Raw genomic sequence first — 18915 nt, forward strand, 5'->3', positions numbered from 1 at the left:
GCCCTGTGCTGTGATTGGCTAGCACTGTCACGTAGAAGTTGGTGATTAGAGCAAAGAGGTTAGGGTTAGTACTAGCCAATCACAACACAGTCAGCCCACCTGCCAGAAGAAAATGTTGGCATTGTGTATATGCACACCACTGTTTGAGACCAACAAACAGCAAAAGTGGTTGCATTTTTTTTTAGTTTTTGCTGTGTTGTAAGACTCCGAACGTGGGTGTTTTGCTTCGACCCATTGGTGGGGATAGTGTCACGAAAAGTCTTTTCCTGCCAGGATGTTGCCCCTGCTCCCAAAGGGGGTATTTTAGATCCATAAAAAAGTTTGAAATATGTTTGTGGTTTGCAGAAACAAACTTTCAGTGCCAAGTTTTATCTGGTGAATGGTTTGGCACAGTAAAGCAGGCTAAGTGGAACGCACTAAGAAAAAAAAAACTGTATTTCTGTCCTAGCAGCCGGGGAACAACTGCAACGGAGTATAGGGGCACTTTTTACAGTCAGAAATAACCAACTAAAGCTCCTTAACCACAACTTTCACAACAAGACATGTTCCAACAGGAATATGACCTGAAATTGGGGAAAAATTAACGATATCTTCCCTGATGTTAGCATGTAGCAGTGTAGGCTATGTAATGTAAAGACTTGCAGCAATGTGCCTGTAGCAGAAGACTATATAAAGAAATCATGAGCTGATGTCAGCTTGTCTTGACAGCAGAAAAAACAGACCATTCAGAACAGCCCGAGGTTTTTGCCCACAGGGTTTACTTTTACATATGTTCACCTCATTATATGAAACTTTGAACATCCAACATTGTTACATTATGATGGAGAATAAAAAAGATAGTAGGTCCCCTTTAAGGTTAGAAAAATCATGCTGTGAATGCAGTGAATTAAATATTTGGACTCATCAAATGAAGAAATTCTGAATGTCCTTTGCATCATATCTTCATCATGTTTCCCTAAATTTAACTTGACATATTTGATGTCTTTGGAAACTTGAGTTTAAAGTTTGCCCGCTCAATAATGACTAGTCCACCTGCGGGTCATTAAGGTTTAAGAAAAATCCACATTTCTGCTGACTATATGTTAAATATGGCATATTTATTGCCTTCCAGGCAGCTGTTGATTTCGACTCATACAGGAAAACAATTTCAAGTCACTAAACTTGCTTGAGTTATGCAATTTATTGCCATAAGTCCTACAGTGCTTTTATTGTTTTATGGTATGGTAATGCAGTCTACAACAAATTATTGTTGTAAAACTCACCTTAGATGGTATGTTAATGAATTTGTGAGACGCTCTCATAACTAAAACAAGAAATTTACATCATCCCTCAACAGCGTTCTTGTTTATCCTTGTATTGAATCTCCTGGAAAAAACTCTAGCATGTTTTATTTGACTCTCAAATATCACAGTTTCCTTGAATGCAGCAACAGTGAATAACTTCAAGACAGCCCCTGCTTACAACAATGAACGAAAAACAAGATGGCGCCTTACTAGTCATTTCGATGGATTATCTGTATCCAGCATGTTTTGAGTTGGCAATTTGATTTTCAATGCACGATAAAGGTAGGAAATCAGTCTAAAACTTTTTGGGAAAGTAAATCAGTAAATTGGAACGGGGACGTGGAGGTGGGGTTAAGTGGAGTTAAGTAGTGTGAGGCGATACACTGAGGGTCAAATGAGGATTGAGGATACACAGAGAGTGACATTTAGACTTTGTGCTTTCACTGTCAACCCGGTCTCACTCCTATCGAAAATACCAACACTTAGTCAGTGGCCCTCAACTTCAGACACAGATGTGTTGAAGCACCCTTTAGCAGCAGTATGAGACCCACAGGGCGGCGGCATTTTTGACCCTCTGGGCAGCTGCTGTAGTATAAGGAGCAAGAAAGACCACATAGGGTAGGTAGGAATGGAGGTGGATGGGTCAAACAAACTCTGAACTTTTACCGGAAAAGTACTGTTTGTCTCCCATGTGTAACCAAAAGTCACTTGAGTTATTTTATTAACATACTACATACAATATACAATACTGTGCTATTACGTGTAGCTTACTATGCTAGTGATGTATGTAACACACATACTTATTGTAAGACAAACCATGGGGGAGTTAAAGGATTAACGGATAACATCTGCATCAAAGATGAACACAATCATCTTTTAAACGAAAAAAATAACCTTGCATCGCCACTCTTTTTTCCGAAATAATTAATTAAGTTGGAATATCTTCGCATTCTTGATGCACGTGAGGAGAGGGCCCCAGACCTTGATGAATGCATAAGACTTTCCTTGGAGAGACAGAAAGACTGTATGCAGTGGACGGGCAGAAACTTTACATTTCATGTAAAAAAAGAAAAAAGAAGGAAGCTTATTTTGAAGCAATAAGCCTAAATTGACATGCTGTCCCTGAGCGCCCAAAGCTGATGCTGGAGGAGTACCTACTGCGTCATAACTTGTTGTGTAGGGATCCTGACCAAGCACTTGTGTTGAACTGGTTGAAATTGAGAATATGTTGTAACACTGATGGTGTTTGGATTTCAGTGTTTAACTTGAGGACTCATTGTGGATGTTTGCACACATAAAAATTTTAACCACAGCTGAAGGTCAAGCTCAGTTCTCACTACACCTCCCAGCCAGACGATTCATTAACGTGATTGTTAAAGTCTGTTCCGGTTACGTGTTTGAATTCAGTTGCTGTTTATATCCGAGCGAAGGATGTGTAAAAATGTGGTAAATGGCATTATTCTCACTTTTATCTCACATTTCAAAGAGTGATTTATAAAAGTGTACTTAATCTAAAATTAAGCTGATTCAGTTAATGATGAAAAAAAATATTTAAAGTGTGTGCTACTGGAGCAGAGCGAGTGTGTGTTTGTGTGTAAAGTTAGGATGGGACAATTACTCAGCCTCGAGGATGAATGAGGTCTGTGGATGAGGTTTTTTTTCTGTGTGTGTACGAGAGTGGACAGGAAGAGCAAGTGGAGGGGACAGAGAGGAGGAGCAGAGGGACGTGGGCAAGTGATTCTCCAGATGAGATCTAATATGTGAGACGATGCATCCTAAAGAGACGTTTTCTCATGGGCCCACCCCATGAATACAGATTCACCCTGCCACCCGCTCTGCGCTGGAAGGACGGATGCACCTTGCTTCATCCCGTAGTGAAGTACAGCTTTTTTTTTTTTTTTTTTACCTCAACGTTTACTTCCATCCAATCACGAAACTCAACTGAGGTGACTTCATGGCAGCTGTTATGAGTCATCCATTCATACATTTCTCTTGTAACTGACTCTGTGTGCTCTTATTCAGAGTCATGGGGCCTCGTATTTATAATGTCGGGGAGATTGTCTGCAAGCATGTTGGCCGAAATGTTGCCAATGGAAAGCAGCAGGTGAGTTTGTTAAAGGAGGAATTGTGGGAAATAATCAGTCTGCTTCTGAGTGCTGACCTCGAGGTTATCTGGAACAGTCGTATGCATGTTTATGTGTTTGTAAAGGGGTGTGTTCATGTGTGCTTTAGTGCATCGTTGTCTGTTTGAGTGTGTTTGGTTTGGTTTTAGTGTGTGTGTGTGTGTGTGTGTGTGTGTGTGTAAGAGAGAGAGAGATAGCAGCCTGTAAATGTACTGGGGCAGGTCTTTGTGACATCACTATTTGGGAGGATCTTAGTGGCCAGGAAAGTCAATTAGTCTTAAACTGAGTTTACCAGCTGGGCACTTAGTATAGTTGAAAAAAAGCAACAAAAAATGTGTGTGTATGTGTGTGTGTGGGGGGGAGAGAGAGTGAAAAAGAGAGAGAGAGGAAAAGGGGAGGAGATACAAAAGGCAGGAACAGAGTGGAGAGGAAGGGAGAGAGACATAGTAAGGAGGTTTAGGAACTAAAGGGAGTTGGTGCCGGTGATACATTACAGTACAGACAGACAGATAGACAGACACAAGTCATTTTCCTCCTGCAGCTTCCACATGCACAGCGGCGACACCAGTGTGTTTCAAACAACCAGTGCAGGCGACAGGGAAAGGGAGTTGCCCACTTGCAGAGGTCAGGCAGGCAAAGGGGAAGCCGGTGGATGTTTTTAAGAGTTTGCTTATCTGACACTGACAACAGGATGAGAGGCTGAGCGAGGGAGCAGAGAGTTGAGAGGATAACATGGAGAGAGTCCATTTACATAGGAGACATACAAGAGACAGACACTGGTTACCTTGAGAGAGGTAAAAAAGAGAGAATAGTCCACTTTGTCCACTCTGTCCAAAGGAGCGGGAGCGAGAGCCGAGGGATCGTAACACTGGAGCTCAAGGATAAACCATGGACTCTGCATACATCCCACCACACCTGGACGTGAGTACTACATCCCACACACACACATACACGTCTGTCTGTCCTGTCAAGCCACAGGCCACAGGAACTGTGCTGCTGAAACCATTAGTCACTCTGGGGAACAACACACACACATGCACATGCATACGCCGCTGGCACACTGTGTTGCTCAATCAAAATCTTGTCCAGGAATAATGCGGCCATTATGAGTTCAAAGAGCAAAATTCGCCACCGCTGCAACATACACAGGATGAATTGGCCCTCAGTGTTAATGTGAAAAGCAGAGGCGTGTTTTTGTTCTGTATTTCACATCGGCTCAGCTGTCAGACGCACGACAAGAGCAGTCTCTGAGCTTTCAGCAGTCACGGGTTAGATATGTCAGTGTTTCCATTGATGCTTGTGTGCAGTGTTGTGCCTCAGCGGGGCCTCCTGTTAACCACAATGCACATGTGACACTGAGACCTCCGGGCATCCCGCACCGACACAAAAGAGGAGAAACGGAGGAAGAAAAAGGATGAAAGTTGTAAATTCAACCTGTTGATGAAGCCAAAACACAGTGTGAGTGTGTGTAAATGTGATACTTGATCAGTTTGGTCAAGCAGCGAAGCACTGGGTCTGCTCCAGCGCTGAATGTCCGCTCAACCACACCAGTGTGAGTGTGTGTGTGTTTGTGTGTGTGTCTATTTCCAATCGCTCTCACATATTTACACCCCAACTCCTCCACAGTTCTACATCTTGGCGTGTGTTTGTGCGTACGTGTTAGTGCTCACTCTGCCTGGCAGTTAGCATGTGTTCAATCCATGTACTGTTCTTAGCGTGGACACATGTGCGTGTTTGACGTCTGGGTCATTAGCGAGCTAATTGGTCCAGATGGGATGAATTAGAGAGCCGCTCCAATAGAGTCCAATAAAACCTTGCAGCAGCTTACCTGGAATATTGTTCTAATGATTTCATCTGTTACGCCTCAGAGAGCACAACCACGACTTAGCAACTGTTTTGGACATTTTTCACCCCGCCCCCTGCCCCATTATGTATTAACTCCACAGCTCAAAGTCATGCATTAATGACTACTTAAGTATGACGAGTATTGTGTAGTCATAACCTCACAGTTAATTATACGGACTGTGGCGCCCGTGCTCAGTTTATATGGTTGCAAGTGGAAAAAGAGCGGCAATGATCCTCAGAAGTGTTCTCAGGTGTGCAAATGTGCACTGTACATCACATTTGGGCTCATGAGGCTGTCAAACATGACATATTCTCCAGTATTTGAGTAAGCTCAAAGAGAGAAAATTCACCCTGTGGCATGTATGCTGCACATATCGTGTTCTGAAAGAATGAGACGGCAGCATAGAAAAATGAGAGCTGGAAGGGGAGGGGGGTGGATCAGGGAGAATGAGAGGAGGAATTTGGGAAAAGAAACACGGGAAGAACAACAGGAAGGGAAAGTTGAGGGACCAGGAGTAACATGAAGACAGCGGCGGTGGATAAATCAGCCGGCTGCGGTGACACTCCGGCCCTCTGGCCCCGGCAGCAGTCCACCGCACTCTTCCGCAAAAACACCATTCATTTAAGGCCGAGAAAAAAAGTTACATTAATGTGAGAGGAGGGGAAAAACGAGAGGGAGAAGTGATGCAGAGAACCAGAAAAACAGATACTGTTAGCAAGAAAGAACGTAAGACAGTCAATCAAAGAATCAAGAAAAAGGAAGGAGGACACAGAGAAGAGAAAAGCAGTTACGTATTGTATGACAGTGCTGCGCACAAAGCAAAAGGACAAAGTTCGAGGAATGCAAAGAGGAAGGAGGAAGGGGAAAGGGAGCAGGGTTTGAAATAAACAGATAAAAAGAGAGGCAGCTAGATAGAAACGGCAGGGGTTAGGAACGGACGTTGGAGGTCAGAGGTTTTAATCAACGAGTTCAGAAAGGCACGGGGCAGGCCGGCGACGACACTCGTCTGCCGCGCGCCAGGGTCACGCCACTGTCTGCTGGGGAGGTCAGGTCAACTCTAATATGTCTAACAGGCTGAGCTGCATGCATGCACACAGGGAGAAGATGCACATACGTTGCTGCTGAGGCCCTCCAGCCCTTCATCTCACCTTATCAAGGAGCCATTCATCAAACAGCTCTGTCCTCTATCCCCCAAGAACATTTGATTAGTCCAACTTCCTGCCAGAGGGAATAAAAAAAGCGCACAGTGAGGCTGGGATAGTCAGATAGAAACGCATGAACTTCTGGGGAGTTGTAATCATTAAAATGTCTGTTTTTTCAGCTGACTGGAATGAGTCGACATAAGCACATGACACACGAAGATGCTAAATTAAGCCTGGATCCTCTTTGCGTGGTTTAAATTAGAAACAACCAGTCATAACACAGACACCCAGGGAGAACAGAGGCTGTATGTATGTCAAAATGATGTAGGGCAAGCTCACAAACTTCTCTCTTTTCATCCGTGTTTCTCTGCCTCGTGCAGGCCGCGACACACCCTGTGACGACCGAACCTTTGAACTTCAGAGTCGCCTGGGTGGTTTTGTAGGTGAGGAAAGTACAGGAGCGAGGTGGTGTTGTTGCCCTTAATCTGCTTTACAAGCCTCCACGGTATTATGGGAGAGGCCATCCAGCAGTGTCTAATCTGTAATTGTCCTCTGCCTTGTTGCCTCAGGTAAAACAGCCCTGGGTGGGGCTGCGAGAGGTTTAATGGATAACCAGCAACAATCCCACGCTTGAAGGTGGCTTATTTTCCCAGGCCTGCCCTTTGAACCGCACACCACATAAGCAACACACAACGCATAAAAACATACACACCTTCACACCTGCGACCTCCTTTTAACCCCTTTTCTGACAGTGTGGTTAGATTAGCGGTCATTACAGTGTCATTATGTGTTCGCTCGGCCATAAACACACTCTGTTATCTCGCTGTGGAGGTCTTAATCAATTCTCTGTCCCTTAGAGAGATGAGATACGGAGACAGAGGGAGATATGTGAGAGCTCAGACAAGGAAAGGGATAAAACGTATGTGATAGACAGGTGCACTTTGAAAAAGGATCATTTCTTTATTATACCAGTCAAACATGTCATCAACGGGTATGTGATTCAGTTCTGCTCTATTATGTCTCACTTAAATTCATTTGCAGTTCTGTCTTGTCTTGGGATGGTCAACAGGTTTTATTCATTCATGCTGACCCTTTTACACCTCATCTCGACCTCTTTAGGTTGAGGTGAGGTGTAAAAGTTAATGGCCCTCTTTAGGTCAAGAGGGCCATTAACTTGCTGGTTTCTAATTACTGGCTCAGTTATTATTAACACCTGCACTACACAGTCACAGGGTGTTAGCCAGCTCGTAGTGGTAATTGCGTGACCCGCTGTCTGTGTACGTGTTCCCGCACTGAGCATAGTCATGGAGGAAGAGTTGAGCTAAACACTTGTTTTGAGTCAGATGAAAGACGACCTCAACACAGTCAAGTTTAGTTTAAAGGAGCACTCTTGTGGCATCTTTGGGGTTTTGCTCATAATTCTGCTTCAGTAATTTAAGCATCAAATAAATGAAGCAGTTGTCAAGGTGGCAAGAAGGGGAGATCATTTCGAGGCATGTTCGGCACAAACAGCAGGAATCCGCCTCCCTACATACTGTGCGGTCCACATGTATTTGGGTTGGCACATCCTGATTGGCCAGCTATATGTATGCTTTCCTCAGTGTGCAAATGTGTGCTTGTGATTAGAGGAGTATGGCCTAAAGAGGAAAAAGGAGTCCAGTGGAAGGCTCCACTTGTGCTAATATAATTAGGTTTTCAGAATCGTAACCGTCGTTCTGAGGACGCCCTGAGAGAAACTGCCCAACTTTTTCCTGTTCGCTTCGCACGGCCTATAGAATGCTGAAGTGACAAATGGTTAGCTGGCCAGTGGTTGGTATAGCAACATCACTTTTGCTTTGATGAGTCAAATTCACATTGTATTTCCACCTTCGTGTATACGTTTAGGAAAAGCCTGGACTTTACTGTCAGTCCATTCTTTGATCTGATTTTTTGCAAAAAGCACTAATGAAACCAGGCATTTCATTTTCTGCAAATCTCGGCTGTGAAACAAGGCATTGCATTACAGATGCAAGTGCTACTCTACATTATTCAGCTTTTCACACATCATCAAAATTTAAATCAGAATCATCATAACATTGGCATATTGCATGCACAGAACCTCCAAAGAAGAAAATATAAGTGCGTAGCTCAGATTCAAAAACATCTAAAATTTTGACTTTCCAAAAATTCTACATACAGACAAAGCTCTTCTCTTTCCCTTCAACAATATACATCAATGCCAAGGTATGTTTTTATTCCTCTATGGGAAGATTATCCTCCTGGCCTGCAGAAGTCTAGTGGCAATGTGCAGAGTGGTGCAATGTAATGCTTTTGAACACACTTCATCCACATATTAACAAAAGAGTTCTCCTAGCACCAGAATTCAAAAAGCAGATTTTAACCTACAAATTGGATGTTTTATGGGGGTTTTGTGAAGGTTTATTTACATCCTGTACCTGTACTATCAAGGTTAATCTATTAAGGCCTTTAAATAAAAAGCTTTCTGTTTTTTCACTCACTTAGTTAAAGTTATAGAAAGCTACTAAATGTATTAATGCATATATTCTCCAATGATTTCAAAAGGAAGGTAGTTATTTGTCATTGTGACTCGCCTCTCCAACTCTATTATATGTTAGTAGAGGCCTTTGATTAATGTTAGATGTCTTTCATAAACAGCACTGTGAACCCCATCACCCACAAACACACAGCACGATTAAATTACAGATAGACACTGTTTAATTACTCCTGCTTAGGTGTCCTAGTAGATATATGGGCCCTGAGGGTAAAAGGCTTGCCATAAGTAAACAGAGGAAAAAAAACAAAGTGGCACTGTTTCTACAGCCAGGAGTAACAAGCAAACAACTTCATATGGATATGTGGACAGTAAATTTCTTGAACATATGCCACATGACGACTGAAGACTAATGAGAAACTGGTGTGTCCAGGAAGGAGATGACACAAGCATGATATACAGTTTCGCAGGATCTCAGAGGAGCTATCTCTTTTGCAAATTACATATTGTGACCAAACTGATAAACGTGTCTTCAGAAGTTTGCATTTTTTCCCATCACACCTGTCCTCCCATCATTTCTGCTCACTTCTCTGTCTCTCTCCAGGTCCACCATGTTCCCTGCTAACCTACTGCTCCTCATGGTCCTGCTGCTACCTCAAGCCTCATCTGGTCGCCAGGGTGGAGACACCAGCAAAATTGACCATGGAAGAGTGGCCCCGGTGCCTTCCTCCTTGTTGCACCCACCAGCTAGCTCCCTCCTCCAGGAGCCCAGTCTGGCACAGACCATCCAGAATCTCCTCCTGAGCCGACTCGGCCTGCAGTCTCAGCCCGACCCTCGGCCTGGAGTGCCGGTGCCCGGCTACCTCCTGGATCTTTACCGCTTCCACCAGCAGCAGTACCATCTAGTGGAGGATCCTTTGTTTAGCTTCCCCAGCCAGCACATCCAAGAGGCTAACACCGTACGAAGCTTTCACCACAATGGTAAGCTCAATGGCACATCACAACGCCATGCTTATTTCACTGGATATAAAACTGTGATTCAGATATTTGATATTGTTTGACTTGTTTGGCCTTTTAACAGATGCTACTTATGCACTCTGTGGAATTTATTTATTGCACAGATGAAGTATAAAGATCCTATTTATGACAGTTGCAGATGTTTGTTGTGACTCACTGTTGAACAATCTAAACACTGAGTAAGATCCATCTGTGTGCTCTAAGATAAGAGTACACACACAGGGTTGACACAACCCTAAAGTCTTCTTTCAAAACATGTGTGAGAGAGCGTACTTGGATCCAGTGAGGGGAAGTTTGTTTTGGACTCTGCACTGCAGTCCTGATCATGGCTGGATTAATCTTTTAGGGGGCCCCAGGATCAACATTTGCTGTATGGCCCCTGCTGCTCCTCTACCTACCATTCTGTGTCAGCCATCTCCAAGGTCCAATTAATTTCAGTGCAATCTCATCTGGAATTCAACTTATCTTTTGTTAGTATGTAGTTTAATTTGATTGACACAGCTTTATTAGCAATGAAATATACATTATGTTGGGAGAGTAAACTAAAGGCCAAGACACACATCAAATAACGAGTGGTGGTGAAGGTTGACCATTACGTCGCCTCACTTTGCCTTTGTCTTGGCTAAAAAAGACACACCATCGAGACTACTGTCAATGACCACGTAGTACATACATGCTGCTGAAATAACTCCACACCAGCGGGCGGTGGTGTTCTGTATTTGTAATTTGAAAAGGAAAACTGGAAGACTGACAAGACAGATTCAAGACAATAGTTGAAAGAATAGATCATATTTGCCATGCGCTTGTGAACAATAACACAGACTATTACAAACTGCTCCTGCTAAAGAGCTCAGTGGCTTCAGACCTAATCTTACCGAATTTAACAAGTTTGTTTTGCTCTACCTTCCTCTTAACCTTAGGCATTTAGTCACCATAGAAGAATAAGGCTTTATCTGACATTTTTGGCAAAATTTAGTTATTCATATATCCTTATTCTGTGACAACTTACTAACATTATGTGAGGTGGGTTTTTCTTTAGTTAGATGTGTTTTTGGACGATTTATTTAGAAAACAAAAAGGTTCATACCCTTTATACCCTTTGGAATACAAAACTTTGAAGGTAAATATCTCAAAACTGCTCAGACCACAGATAGAAACTCGTAATTCTAAAGTGATGATTTGTTTTCTTTTCTTGTTTGCATTTTGCTTCTTGTGCACTTGTGTCAGTAATTTCACTCACCCACAGGCTCTGCCATCTCTGACACTGATTCAGCTTGCTGCAGTATTTGAACCCAGAAGTAGGGTGGATCGAATCGCTAAATGCATGCTGGTGTAGGACAAGTAAAAGAAGAGAAGAAAACACAATTACACAAGCACATACAGTACTTCACACAACCATACATGGCTATAAGACAAACTTGAGGCCCAATACATCTTTTTCTTCCTTAACTTTAAAGTATCAACACATCCAGGTACAAATTAAGGCTTTTAGCAGTTCAGTTTACTCTATGTCCTCTAGCAAAGGGTAAAAGTTGTGACTTACAGTGACAATAAGAGTTAAGCCCATAGTTACAGATCTGCAATGGTAACTTATTTGCTGATATTGGTAGATAGTTTGGCAATTTTCCTGGTTATGAGACCATTCAAGAAATATCATATTTCATACTAAAGTAAGTTTAAACCACTCTAAACTTCCACACCTCTTTGTCTCTCCTCTTCCTTTTTCTCCCAGAGCCCCTTGGAGACAGTCCTATAGCAGAGGATCGTAAGAGGGTGCACATATCCTTCAATGTTTCCTCCATCCCTCAGGATGAGAGGGTGCTCTCCGCTGAGCTTCGGCTCCTCCGCAGTGACAGAGCCTCCCTGGGTCCTGGGGCCCACAGACTTAACCTTTACCTCACTGAGCATCATGGGGACCCTGAGCCCACCCTGCTGGAGACAAGGTTACTCACCACTGGCCTCCAAAGCCATAAAACAAGTGGTTTCTGGGAGGCTTTTAGCCTGAGGGCAGAGCTTCTCCATAAGGCCCTTGCTGGGACTGGCAGCCTGGGCTTCCTTCTGGAGGTCAGGCCTGAGAACAGCACCACCTCACTCCCTGACCAAAACCTCTCCTCTGCTGCAGGTGAGGAGGAGACAGAAAAACACAAACAGGGACACCTGAGGGTATGCAGGTCAGTGGGTCAGGACGAACACAGCTGGGCCCAGGAAAGACCTCTCTTGGTGACTTATAGTCATGACGGCCGTGGAGAGCCCTTAGTTAAACATGGCAGGAGGACCCCCAATGGAGGCCAGAGGATGAGAGGGAGAAAAGGGACAAAAGAAAGGGCCAGGAGCAGCAGCAAGGGCCGCAATAGAGACCAAGCATTGGGAAGGGGTAGGAAAAAGGCGTATTCAGTGCCGGAATGGGGGGTTGATAAAGGAGGGGTCAGTTGGAGTGACCGTGGAAGGGTGAAAAGAAATGGTGGTCGTGCTGCTAAACTGAAACGCCTTTCCCGCAACAGATGCCGCCGTCATCCTCTATATGTAGATTTCAACGATGTGGGCTGGCACAAGTGGATCATTGCACCCAGCGGCTATGACGCCTTCTTCTGCCTGGGAGAATGTCGCTTTCCTCTGGCTGACCACATGAACTCCTCTAGCCACGCCATGGTGCAAACTCTGGTAAACTCTGTGAATGGAGCAGTGCCCCGGGCCTGCTGCGTCCCCACCTCCCTTAGTCCCATCGCCCTGCTCTATCTGGACCCTCAAGACCGAGTAGTGCTGAAGAATTATCAGGACATGGTGGTGGAGGGCTGCGGCTGCCGGTAGTGAGCTGGAGGACTCACCCAGCGAAAAGCTAGACGTGGATGGAGGAGCATCGAGGGAATAAGACAGAAGCATGAAAAGGCAGATTTTGGGAAGAAGAGACTGTGGAAGCCAAATTACTGCAAACAGACATGGTGATTGATAGAGACAAATGTAGCAGCGTAGGAAGGTATGAATGGAGAGGAGGGCAATGAAGAAATGGCTATAGCAGCTAAATCTTCATTATCCGGAGCAAGAAAAAGGGTCAGGCACAGAAAGAGAAAGAAAAAAGTGAGAGAAACAGACAAATCTGCCACAGCACAGGAGAACTGATCAGACAGCAAGGCAGAGGAAGTAAAATTATGGTCAAAACTGCCAGCAATTACGTTCCACTTTCACCAATTTACCGATGATGCTGTTTACACCATCAGCTGACAGGCGACTTGTTCTCTCACAAGAAGCCAGCGCTTTAACATCAGAAGGTGTCTGTTCTATATTCCAGTGTTTTGCCACTCATCGCACTCTCACACAGCTGCCAGACAGGCACATGCACATGTGTTTAGCAGCAAAAATGGTAATAAAAAATACAGAGTAGGCAGTCGTGGACACAGTTTAAGCTTTGCAGCAGAATCCTGTGACTTCCTGATGGACCTCCTGATGATCATCAGCATTTGCAATACGACGATGACACTAGCATCTAAACTCTATGTGACAGTGTTGTTTCTGCAGTATTTGAACCCAGAAGTAGGGTGCATCTGTTTTTATGAGCGTTAACATACTGACAGACTGTCCCCCTCACAAGCACCCCAAGCTATTTAAAACCAAAACAATAATGCTGAGGAACTATTATGCTATTGTTTGAATGTACTACTATCACTATTATTTAAAAACGAGACTTTTTTTGTACATTTCTTTTGCAGACGTGAAGAAAATCCAAATGATGGTTGTCTTGTGATAATACATAATTCCACTGAATGGCGATTCTAACTTAAAAGACACATTATGTATTTAAATAGCAGCAATATGGTGTATTTAATCTTGAAAATATTTAAGATATGTGCACTCAACAGAGCATACAGCAAACAGAAAGCCTGCCCTCCACATGAAGTAAGTTATGGTAGCTTTCCATCCGTACAAATTATCAGTGTATTGAATCAACAGTATGTGTTTCTTCAGCCTCCCACCTTATCACTGCACACATTTTGGTGTCCTTCACATGTAGCAGACATAAGTGATGTTGCCTTTAAAAGCTCAACTAACAAGTCAATTGAAAGCTCTGTGTATTGTAGCTACTGAAGTGTTTAACAACAGGTGTCTTTGCTAGTTGTGTCTGCATGTGTCAAGAAAAAAAGGACTGACATTAAAACTGGGACTCTAGTGCCTTTCAAACAGGGGCTTTAAAAGTGTTCTCTGCTGAGCTTAATAATTGTTTTTCAGTGTTGCATTTTTCTCTCTAAATGGAAACATTTAAGCAACAGCTTGTAAAATGTTTGACAATATACCTCTAATAAACAGAGCAAACAGCACACCTGCCATCTGACTTTTCATTTGGAACATCATTTTCTCCTTTTTGCAAGTTATTTCCTTTTCTTGGGACCTGAGTGCATAAAAAAGCTTGCATACATGTTTCTTCAGCTTACATAGGAATTATTGCCATGTTCATAAGAATAAAAAGAAGCTGGAAGTCCCACAGAGAGATCTAAACAGATCTGTGTGTATGGTACTGCATCTAAGGAAGTAGCTTGAAAATCTTACATTGAAACAGCTGTTAGGTTTCAATGTAAATCTTATCTGCAAAGCACATTGTTGATGCCAAAAAGCAGTGAACCAGAAGGAGAATGTAGATGGAGGGAATAAAAGGGAGGAGCAGAAGTTTCCACACGCGACTGCAGGTCATTTTTCAGTGACAGGGTCGAACCAACTCAACAGCATCTTTCACCTCCACATTCCTGCGTGTTTGAGAAGAAGTTCCTGCCCTCTGCAGTCCACCAGATGGACCAGCTCACTGCAGCTACAGGTGAGTGAAGCTGACGACCTGTGGGGGGGCACGGTGTGATTTGGTTTGTGCAAGGTAGAGAGCCAAAAGAAGTCCTGTATGTCATTCATTAAAGGAGCAATGTGTTGAAATTAGTAGCATCTAGCAGTGAGGACTGCTGATTGCAACCAGCTGAAACTTCTCCATGTTAGGATTCCTTCTGTGTTCATTGTTCTGGAGGTTTTAACGGGAGCTGAATTTTCCACAGTGGTCTCTTCCTCTGCTAAAACAAAATGACCCAGTGATTTAAACTGGTAGAAACACTGAGTAAAGCAGCTGCACTTTATACCTCTGTGTTTTCCCTATGCTGTTTGGTCCATCACAGAGGGCAAATATGAAAACATGAAAATGTCAAAATTCAAAATGAAGTTATTATACAATGAACAAGCTCATCTCTCTCTCACTAATTCAAATGACCTGCACCTAACTAATGCAAACACCTGTGCCCAATCAGTTCAGTCACCTGCTGTGGCCTTTATAACCCTTTCTCCTCTGTTTGCTTCAGATCTTTCGAAAATCGACTAGCTTTGTCTTTTAGTGAATGGCTCGAACGAGAGCCAATTTTTGGTTTGTCGATTCTAGGCTACTGTAGAAACATGTTGCTGCAACATGGTGGACTTCCTGGACCCACTCCAAGATATAATATAAACGGCTCATTTAAAGGTTAAAAAAAATGACAAATGTCTTTGTTATGTCGTGCTTGAACTACACTGCACTGCCCCATGATATCCGGTTGCACCTCTTCATTTGTCCATATCCATAATCTTTCAGAAAATATTCAAAAATAATGTTGAAATTACATGGTGCATGAATAGAAGGCTCCATCAGTGATTGTATACATTTGTAATGCTGAGCATAAATGAGTCTTGAGCTGTCACATTAGCATAAAATGTAGCTGGCTGCATATGTGTGTGTATGTGAGAGGAGAAAAACAGAGCAGAGTAGAAGGTGTGAAGGCAGATAAAGACACATAAGATGTGTCATATGATATCATGTTCACAGGTGGTTTGTGCCCCCACTGCTTCTCAGAGTTCTTAAAGGTAACACTTTTGGGTTAATGCCAGTATATTTCATCTCCTGGGCTGTAACACATCGTGGTTCACTTAGTAGTTGACTGATAACCTCTGGCCTTTTTCCTCCATGACCCCCCACTCACTCTTTCACCGACAGTCGATTCCTCATTCTCCCTTCCTCCTGACTCATCTATCGCCCTAATCTTTCAGCATCCTCTTTGTAAACCTCAGCTTCTTCAACTTCATTTTTATCTCAGCCTATTTGTCATCACCTGCCCATCCTAAAACAGTTTTAGCTTCTAAACCTTTCTCCTCTGTCAGCCAGACCCATCAACTCCTCCGTCTTCCAGGTGCTAGATTAGAAACAGGTGTTAAACACTGTTTTTCCCTCATGATGATGGAGTACAGTGATTATTGATAAGCCCTGACCTCTTACTTCATTGTGCTGCTTATTTGATATCTAAAAAAAAAAATTATACAAAATGTCCCTGCTCTGACAATCAGTCAGCTGTGTGCACATTTTATAGCATCAGATAATTAATAAAATCCAAACTTTTCAGTAAATCAAACATTTGAATATGATAAGAGCTTTAGGATTATTTTTTTTCATTATGTTTACTCTAAGTTTTTAGTTTGGTCCATCCGCTAACATGGAGGGGGCGGGGTTTATGACCCATAGGCAACTGCAGCCAGCCACCAGAGGGCAATCAAGATGTTTTGGCTTCACTTCTGGGGAGCTGTCATGTCATCCATCTTTATTATACACTCTATGGTTTGGATTCGTTCCCTGTGAGTGTCGCTTTGACTATAATTCTGTCTGTCAGTATGATCTTGCTGGAAAATGAAGGCTGAACTTACAGCACAAAGGAAGTGCGTTAACCATTGTGCAAACATAACACAAAGCGTAGCTAACAGTAGCTATCTCCACTTACCAAAGAAGATCTAAGTTCTTTTTGGTTACTATCCTCGATTGTGAGTTTCCACTTTAACGTATAAAATGTACCATAGTGCTTGCTACTGTATGTGTTTAATTAGATTATGCGCCGTATCTGTGATATTGTTCATAATATGACTGTTGTGTTTGCAGACATGTATTATAATTGCTGTTTCCTTCCTTGGTCTCCCAACACCACAATGTAATCTGACATCATTTTTACTCTGACCTCTTTTAGATTGCAGTGATTGTTTCAAAGGCAGCATACTTAAATTTAAAATGTAGGGTTTAGTAAATTATGCAGTCCTAGCTCATCACACTTTGACCTCTGACATCATAAAGGCTGCATGCTGCCTCTATCTCATATATACCTTTGAAACATATTTTCTCCCTCTCTCCTTTGTCTCACAGGTGCTCTGGTTATGAATTTTTAAGGGTGAGGTTGTGGAGCACAAAGACAGGATATGACCAGGCTTATCTTGTCAGGTGTGCAGTCTGTTTGAGGCTGGGTAGCAGCGGCCTTGACCCAGTCAGCCCTGAGGAACACCTTCCCTCTGTCCATAAATCATGCAGGGGGGTTACAGAGGAGCAGGGTTACTCCCAGGGACAGGCCCGCTCGGACACATGGCTGTGCCTCTGTCCAGGTGTCTGGATTTATCTCTGATGTATGCCAGATAAGCACCGTGACAGCAGGAGGGAGTACAAATGCCTCACATTACAGAGAGTTCTTCACACAAGGAGTGGACATGATCTATCAGGGATTTGATAATTACAACCAGAACACGGTTTCAAAAGCTGTGCTGTCCCATGTCCTCCATTCCTCTCCTCCTCTTACAGAAAATTTTGACTTTTTACCAATAAAAAGTTCCCCAAAGCTGATTCCTGTTTAAAATGATTTTTTTAATGATCTCCACAATTTTACATCCAAGACAATCAATTGTGTAGTTTATGTTACATCTATGATCACATGAATTACGGCCAGTTTGGCAGATGGTGCTTCAAATACCGATGAGCCTCAGCCGTAGTTGCTATGGAGATAAATGTAGTCTACTGAGGTGTTCACACTATGTGACAAAACAACAACATGACCAGCTACATCATCGTCGAGTTGCCTTTGAAGCTCAAGCATTTATTGAATTATATATGCCGTCCTAGGCTTGTGTGTGTCTGCTACCTGTAACAAAGCCTTCGACTAAATGCTTTTGACGTGTTCGTGTTTTTTTAAAAAAAAATAAATGTTTTTGATCAGTGTCTGAGCCTCATTGCAGCATCACATTTTGCTGCCCTATTGCAGTCCCTTGTGCAACACAGTACAAATACAGTTAACATAGCTTCATTTGACTTAGCTAAATAACACAGTACCACAGATATGAACAACATATCATTGGTTGATGCTTCACCACGTCACTGGTGTCACATTTCTGCATCATTTCTGCATTCCTTGTCACCTGCTCTCATCTGCATGCCCAGTCACCCAGCTCTCAGTCAGTAATTTTCCATTCAACCTGGTTTTCCTGCTCCTTAGCACTAGCCACGCCCACCTCATCAAGACATCTCAGCTCACCTGTTTGTCATTATGCAGTCAGCATATATATCCCAGCCTCACAGTCACTTGTTGCCAGATTGTTCATCTCCACTCATGCAAGACTCTCCAGCCCTTTATTGCAGACTGATTTCAGAAGTTTAAGACTAGCTCAAGTTTAATTTGTCATGTGTTACCCAGAGACAAGTGTTCGGCATCAGTTTGCCACTTCATGTCCCCAGCTTCTGTTTAAAATGACAAGTAGCCTGTTGCTTTGTCAAACACATTGTGAACACAGACACAGCATGACCAGGTAGGCCTATGTTATTGGCAAGTCATGATTTCTTGGCTAAGCTAAATCTCATAGCTAGAAACAAATTAATGTTTGACTGACACTTCAATGTGTAATTGGAGTGCTGAAAAAAAAACCCATGTCGACTGCTTCCTCTAAAAATTCTTTGTAGCCTCTCGTTGTGTCACTCAAATGAAGCCATGGCAAACTGGGAAGAAAACATGTTGTGCAGTTGCAGATTTGATGCCAAACTCACCCATAATCCAAAACTGAGTAAATGTAAAGTGTAGTTTTTGAAATCAGTTTTATCATCAGGGTTATGTTTAGGTGGAACAGAACAGAATCAAGGTTTGTGGTTGGATGTTTCCTCTATACATACTCATTTAGAGTTGTAGTAAACTGAGATACACCCATTTAACAATATGATTTTCAG

At 42.9% G+C, this 18915-nt stretch overlaps 1 protein-coding gene across 1 annotated transcript; it reads left to right on the forward strand.

Moving 5' to 3' along the window:
- The first annotated feature begins 4109 nt into the window (after positions 1 to 4109).
- On the forward strand, positions 4110 to 14206 carry bmp16 (bone morphogenetic protein 16). The gene is made up of 3 exons (XM_042487360.1): positions 4110 to 4327; positions 9490 to 9866; positions 11635 to 14206. Exons 2-3 carry the CDS (start codon positions 9497 to 9499, stop codon positions 12708 to 12710), a joined length of 1446 nt encoding a protein of 481 aa, XP_042343294.1. The 5' UTR covers positions 4110 to 4327; positions 9490 to 9496; the 3' UTR covers positions 12711 to 14206.
- The last annotated feature ends 4709 nt before the right edge of the window (positions 14207 to 18915 follow it).

This window comes from Plectropomus leopardus, chromosome 5 (assembly GCF_008729295.1).
Source record: "Plectropomus leopardus isolate mb chromosome 5, YSFRI_Pleo_2.0, whole genome shotgun sequence".
Classification (NCBI taxonomy): Eukaryota; Metazoa; Chordata; class Actinopteri; order Perciformes; family Serranidae; genus Plectropomus; species Plectropomus leopardus.